General features: G+C 33.0%; 1 protein-coding gene across 1 annotated transcript; it reads left to right on the plus strand.

The window, feature by feature from the left end:
- The first annotated feature begins 717 nt into the window (after positions 1 to 717).
- Positions 718 to 7283, plus strand: LOC100785052 (putative Ca2+/H+ antiporter). Its single transcript, NM_001354893.1, has 10 exons — positions 718 to 947; positions 1538 to 1700; positions 2678 to 2861; positions 3664 to 3711; positions 4323 to 4419; positions 5799 to 5959; positions 6153 to 6218; positions 6573 to 6623; positions 6696 to 6800; positions 6877 to 7283. Exons 1-10 carry the CDS (start codon positions 824 to 826, stop codon positions 6940 to 6942), a joined length of 1065 nt encoding a protein of 354 aa, NP_001341822.1. The 5' UTR covers positions 718 to 823; the 3' UTR covers positions 6943 to 7283.
- The last annotated feature ends 207 nt before the right edge of the window (positions 7284 to 7490 follow it).

Raw genomic sequence — 7490 nt, forward strand, 5'->3', positions numbered from 1 at the left:
GTTAAATAATGTAGATTAAAAGATATAAATAGTTTTAAAAAGTGAAATATCTAGATAAAAATAAAATGAAAGTAATGTGAAATAGTTGAAAGATATTTTTTTTTGGCTAATTATATGATTGATATGTGAAATATACATTCAAACAAAAGATAATAGTATATTGAAAATATCTAAATACGAAACTAAGAAAAGTGACACATTTCAAGTTTTGTGGTCTAATTTATAATATTGAAATATATTTTTTTTGTCTCTAATTATAAGACTTTTTTTCATAAGTTTGTTTATTCTCTTTTATAAAATTATTTTCTAATTTTTAGATTATTAATTATTTTTTTCTATATACTCTTTCTTAATTATTTTCTATCTAAACATTAAAAGATAATTAAGTGTATAAAAAAAATGAGAAAAAAGTAATTTTAAAATGATAATACAAATAATTGATATATTTTATATGATTAACTAAATTAATTATTTTTTAAAAAAGTATGAATTAGTTGAGACTGTCTTTTTTGGGAGGAAGTAAGTATTTAAAAATCATCTCAAAATATTTTTTAAAAGCACTATTATAAGAATTAATATTTCTTTTTATAAATAGTAGTAGATTATGGTATAAAAAAAAACTTTTCATTCTTCATCCATAATCTGGTTCTCCCTTTGCTTACGTGGCAGCTTCTAGAACTATCTCTTTTCCAGTACCAACCTTAGCCCAACTGGGTAACACAACACAACACTTGTTTTCTTAAAAGTTCAAACTGTCTGAGTTTTGCAGAATCCACGGAGCTAAGAATGAAATTGTAGAAGAAGAAGCACTTTCACAGAAAACATGAAAGGGTTAGGTCCTCATGCCCCTTTGGTTTCAAGGGGAAAGCTTCCTCCTTCGTTGGCAGTAGTGGATGCCTTGCCAACATGCTCTTCTTATTTCTCTAGAACCACCGTCCTATACCCATGTAAGCTCTAGCCAATGCTTATCATGTTTTCTTATACCCCATTTAAAAAAATTTCATCTTGGGTTAGTTGTGCTCTTAAGTCTTAAGTATTAAATTCTTATCCTTTAGTTAAAAATTCACATGGATCTTTTTTGTGCTAGTTGGTTTTTTTGTTGACAATGGAAATATTTTGCTTAGTTGGACATCCAATTTAGGTGGGTCAAGTCCAAAATTTTCACCCTTTGGGTGGTTGATAAGAAAGTTTTATTGTTCCTAGTAATTGGTGACAAAATTAAGATTTTATGCAGTATTGCTTGCCGTGGTTGTTATTTTTTCTGTTGTAGTTTGAAGCAATGTTTTCTTGTCTTGTGGAGTTCAATGTTAGTGAAATTGGTGAGATAAATCCTTAATCTTGGTAGTTGTAGTTGTACTAGTCATATGTTTACCTCTGATTCCGATCTTTGACGTATGAATCAAATCTTATGTATGGATTTTTTGCTATCTCACATTTATTTGGCAATAGTTAGCTACTTCGCTTTTTATGTGGATGATATTGTTGGTACTTATATTTGTTGGCATAGTGAGTGACATTATGCCTGAATTATATATAGTAAGATGCAGACAAAAATCAAGGTTGAGCTTGGCCCGTGGCACAATTCGAGCCCAAGCATCCAATATTAGTGGTGTTGAACCTGGAGATTATGGAAGCAATACTGAGAAAGATGGTCAGAATGTATTTGAAGGGAATGTTATCGAAGGCAGTTCTTCTAATGTGTGAGTACCACTTGACTGATTTCATTTGCTGTGCTAGAGATGGCCATTGACAGCTTCACACCATGAGATGAAAAGTGGCTCTAGTAACTTATCTTGATAGACTTTTAGTCATGGCACCTTCAATGGTGTAATGTTTGGTTTTATAATTGTGTTCTCCCTTGAAATCCAAGATTTTGCATGTTAAATTTTGTTGTAAACTTGTCATATCATATATATACATATTTATGAAACTGAGGAGTGTGGGGATTATACGGTTCACTTCTTTATCTCCTCCTTTTATACACTTATACTATTAATATTGGTATTAGAGTTGCAGCTTTTGCTACAAAAGGCAACCAGCCAAAATTCTAATTACTGACCTTAAAATCTGAAGTTGGTCATATGAGCTTTGCATCAATAAATTTGGTTCCACTGCACCACACTCGTTCTCCTCCCCAATCATTTGTTTTCTGTCTGACCCTACTTGAGTTTGGGAATTTTATGTTGTTTTTGTTCAAACAATCTCAGATTATCCTCTTCTTGATGTTGGATCTGATTAAAGCTTGAGTTTGTGCTACTATTTTTCCATGAGGAAATTGCATTCCTTTTTGCAATATAACACTTATCATATGCCTTGTATGGGCTTAGCCTGATGAATCTATTCAAGGGAAAAATATATTCCTCTTGCAGCTGAGATATAAAATATGTGTACGATATAAGGTAAATAATTTGAAGAGAAGTTGGAAGTATTCATATCACCATTGAGAATAATAAGAGAGTAGTTATTTAGGTCTCATATGTGGAATGCATTCAAATTTCAATGAGGAAAGCTCTTCAGTTTATTCAGCAGGTTACATTATAGATTACGTCTCTTGGTTAGTTTTGTTGAGTCGAGTGATTTAACATGTTATTGAATTCAATTTGATTTTTTTTAGTATACTATCATCCTTCATGGTTCTACTACAATTCTTATGTAAATAAATTTTATGGTTTGACAGTGTAAAACCTCCTGATCGGATCCCTTATCCTCTCTCTATAGCTTTTGTGCTGTTGGGATGTGCACTTGTGTTTTCACTAATAGCCTTTGTGAAAGGAGGGCCTTCATCAGTTCTAGCAGCAATTGCAAAATCAGGATTCACTGCTGCATTTACATTAATATTTGTTTCTGAAATTGGAGACAAGGTAATTACTATTATTACCAAGACTTTCTGTTGATCCATTTTGTTTACGTTCTAAACTGCATATTTGATTCTTGCTTGTGACATATTATTATTTCTTAGAGGCTCAACATGCTTGTTTAGGTAATAGGTATAATTAAGATCCCAGTACTGTGGATAAACTTAATTGAGTTTGCCAAGTACCTCTCACCCAAAAGCTTAAGATGTTATGCAAGCCTCCACTAAATCTGCTACTTAGTACTTACAGCTTCCTAGCAAGCCCACACTACTTACCCAAATATTCTTCTTCGGTGCCACTTAGGCACCTTTTCATCTAAAAAAAGGGGGATCGGTGGTTCTGTAGCTAACAACTCAAAAATTTAGTAAGCAACTATAATAAAGTTTTTCAGTTATTTGAATCAGCAGGACTCTTCATGCTCTAAGAAAATCAGTTTATTCATGAAAATTCTCCAGTTATTGAAACTTTAGGAGATTATTTTGTTTTGTTTTTTAATCCTGCCTGGAATGTATTTTATGTGGTTTGAGTTTTGTAATGCTACAGACTTATACCAAAAAAAGGAAAATTAGGTAGAATTGGTAATGTTTAATCAGTAGATATATTTAATCTGTCCAAATGGTTAGATATGTGTCACTCCCTTTGGGGATATTTTCCTGCCTCTCACATCTGGTTTTTTCAGAATTTTAATTTTTATAATTGCATTGAAATTGCTGTATTAGTTTAGGTTTAGTATTCTAGTTTTTCATTAAACATTCATTGCAGTTGTATTATTAATGGACCTAAAGTCAGCCCTTTATCTTTTGACCAGACATTCTTTATTGCTGCACTCTTGGCAATGCAATATGAGAAAGGATTGGTGAGTATTCTGACTTCTTTTCTCAACAAATGTCTCCCTCTTCCCCCTCACCCAGCTTTTGCCGTGGCACAATCCCATTATTGATGTAATAATATTTAGTTTTCTTTGTTATTGTTTTAATTTTGTTGGCTTATATACTTCCTGATTTTTAGGATTTGAATTATTCTTCTCTATTGTTTATGTCCTCTTTATTTTACGTAATGGACCAACAAATTCATCTGTTTCCTGTATACCATTAGACATTAGTATTATGTGAGTCTCTACAATGTAGTGAAAGGGTTGATGTGCAAGAAATGCAAGAATGCAGCCTCTTATGTTACTGGAGTTTTAGAATGTTTTACAGTTATAAATGGATAGTCAACTGCATATGTCAGCTTGCTGTAAATTTATGATGATTACTGATTAGCCCTCTCATTGATTGTACCAATACTACTACTAAGAGATCCTTGTGCTAACCTAGACTAACATTTTTTCTCAAACACTCTGTTTATGTAACTTGTGTAGCATTCATCACCTTTCCTTCCTGCACTGTTTTACTTGTTTGTCAATTCGATAGTTTTATTATTGAAATAACATCTGATTAATTGGCAATTTCTTTATATATTGACCAGGTCCTATTGGGATCAATGGGTGCCCTTGCACTCATGTCAATCCTCTCTGTTGTAATTGGCCGAATCTTTCAATCAGTGCCTGCTCAGTTTCAGACAAGTAAGTTGTAACATATGGTATTTCTCATACTGATAAGATTTACCATGTTTTAGTATGTCTTTATGGTGAAGGGATTCGAGTCAGCATTTTGTACATGATACTGGAGTACTAAGTAATCTGTTTGATAAACACAAATAAATCTTGCTAATGAATTAGTATTTTGGGAATGAATTGGACTTTGAAAATTTTATATTATAGCTTCTTTTTCCTGAAAATTTTCACAAGTTTTACTGTTTAACGAGAACAAGAAAGTGGTTTTTATTGTTACATTCTTTTTCACACTATGGCTTGGTATGTCTTCTCTAATTATCTCCGCATATCTGTCTCTTTTAAATCTGTTTTAATGTGCAGTAGTCAGTACTAACTGTAAGTGACTTCCTAAATTTTGGCATTTAATGGAATGACATCCAACTGGCTGTACAAGCTACACATTGTGTAAGGCATTGGAAGCTCTGTTCAAGCTGCATTTTGATATATTTTAAAGAAAAAAATTGCTGTTGATACTGTACAAAAATCACTTTTTTCTCATTTTCAATCAAAAGCTGAAGTGGTTTTCCATGTGCATCTACTTGGGAAAATAAGAAACCCTCTTGAAAAGCCATTTTTAATTTGGAAACATTGTGATGGATGAGTGTCATCTTGTCCATGTCATTGACATCATTTCCCTTGGGAGCATAATTTAACAAAATACACATCATGCTCACATCTGTATCCCACTCTCCCTTAACAATTCAGGTTAGATGGGTCATGTTGGAAATGGTAACATTAGTAATTATAGCTTTGAATGCTGTTAAGATGTCCCACATCAGCTTGGAATATGGCCAAAGTATTCCTTATAAGACTTGGGTAATCCTCTCTTCTTGAACTAGCTTTTGGGATTGAGTTAGACCCAATTCATTTCTAATAGAAACATTAGGAACATATATATAAAATTGGGAAAATTAGGATAATATGGAATAGTCCGATTCTTTATTATTCTAAATATAAGTTGGAAGTTGTTGGAAGTTATTCTAAGTATCTCAAAGCGGAATGCATGTTACAGTTAGCTTATTCAACATTGATATAAACTGGCCTGCTATTTTGTCCCTTCTGAGGTTCCACTTTGGGCGTTTAAATTTTATTCATCTGTAATTAGTAAATTTTGGTTTTCGGTGTATCAATCCATGTTAATTGTTCTCTGTACTTTTCACATTAAACTACTATATCTGAAGTCTGTGTGTGTGCCATAATTTTCTTTCGTGTTTGTTCAACTTTCATTCAATACTTTTGGTTTCAGGTAATCTTAGTATTGAATTGTTGTTTCACTTTGACAGAGAGTTGATCTAGATCATTTATAATGATAGTAACTGATGTTTGTGCTTTGTGTGGTCAACCTACAGCCTTGCCAATTGGAGAATATGCAGCAGTAACTCTTCTTTTGTTTTTCGGCCTAAAAGCAATAAAAGACGCTTGGGATCTTCCATCAGATGTGGTTAAGGGTGATAACAGCAGTCCTGAACTTGATGAACTTGCCGAAGCAGAGGAGCTTGTAAAAGAAAAGGTTTGAACCATATGCATGACCAAGAGTCCTGGACAATTGTGCAGATGTAAATTTTTTGGTTAAGTTTTTATGATGCACAGCTCACTTATATATCCAAGGCTGGCGGCATATGTGGCTACATTATTCTACCTTGATATTGGCAATTCAACTGTCATTTATACCCTTTAACCATGTCTTTCCAAATTATCTTCAGGTGTCAACACGACTTTCAAATCCACTTGAGATAGTTTGGAAATCATTCAGCCTCGTATTTTTTGCTGTAAGGTTCCTCTTCTCATATCTTTTGTATTGTGGAACAACTCAGCTTATATTTCTGATTGTAAAATCATCATCACTATAATAAAACAAGTATATTAATGCATTGTGAAAATCTTACAATATTAATGCATTGAATGCTCTCCACGAATATAGGTGACCTGAAATTAATACCTAGTACTTTTGATCCTTTTTTTATGTCAGAATGCTGAGTCTAAATAAGTATTTTTCAGCTTAACTTTAAATTTCAAGTTGGAACTTGGAAGTGATTAATCAGCCCTTCATATATAGAATCTAACAGTTATATTGGTTTGTGTTATCATGCATGAAATTTAATTTAGTAACTGGAATTATACAGGAATGGGGAGATCGCTCTATGCTTGCGACAATTGCACTTGGGGCTGCTCAGGTGCATTTTTAAATTCTGAGATAACTCATAACATCTTTTGCTTTATATACTAATGTCATTAATTCTTTTCAGTCTCCTTGGGGTGTGGCAAGTGGAGCCATTGCTGGACACCTACTCGCAACTACTATTGCCATTCTTGGAGGAGCATTCCTTGCTAACTACATTTCTGAAAAACTGGTACAAGTCAACCTGATAGAGCATTCAATGCTTGAATTTTTAAATATCCAATGAAACTTACTTTGTCTTTTTTCAGGTTGGCTACTTGGGTGGAGGGCTGTTTCTAATTTTTGCTGTGGCCACCTTTTTTGGGGTTTTCTGATTCATTGTTGTCTATCCTTACACCTTTTTTGTGTGCAATATATCACTGATGGAGCTAAAAGGAATAACACATGCTCAAAACAGAAAGATTGTGAGAGAACAGAGAAAAGCTCATATTTTAACTTTGTTAAAAGATTTCTTGAGTAGAAATTAGGAGCAAATTGCTCACATGGTTGGAGAATAAGAAGCATGAAATGTGCCATTAGAGTGAGGTTTGAAGAGAAACTTGTGTAATTCTTTCTCGAGACTAGCTTCTGTAGAGTGTCTTTATTTATTGTATAATCAAACTACATCTAAGATTCAAAGAAACGTGCCTATCAAAAACAATTTGCTGTTGTTAGATTTCCTTGAGGCAGTTTTATATTGCATTGTTCTCTGGTATACTTGAAAAGGGTCTACAATCTGGAACAATTTCATTAACTCAAGCGTGGGAACTTCTTAAATTCATTTAAGGGTAAATAATCACTTTTGTCTCTAAAAGTGTAATTTGCTAACAAATGTGTCCATGAAAGATGTAAATGCAAAATTTAATCCTCGAAAGTGTTAAAA

This window comes from Glycine max, chromosome 10, assembly GCF_000004515.6.
Source record: "Glycine max cultivar Williams 82 chromosome 10, Glycine_max_v4.0, whole genome shotgun sequence".
NCBI lineage: Eukaryota > Viridiplantae > Streptophyta > Magnoliopsida > Fabales > Fabaceae > Glycine > Glycine max.

Excerpts from the sequence above, each read along its gene's own strand:
- LOC100785052 (NM_001354893.1), top strand. The coding sequence starts at position 824 with ATGAAAGGGTTAGGTCCTCATGCCCCTTTGGTTTCAAGGGGAAAGCTT. Across the intron at positions 5,960-6,152 it reads AGGAGCTTGTAAAAGAAAAG|GTGTCAACACGACTTTCAAA; the intron begins GTTTGAACCATA and ends AATTATCTTCAG. Across the intron at positions 6,219-6,572 it reads TCAGCCTCGTATTTTTTGCT|GAATGGGGAGATCGCTCTAT; the intron begins GTAAGGTTCCTC and ends GGAATTATACAG.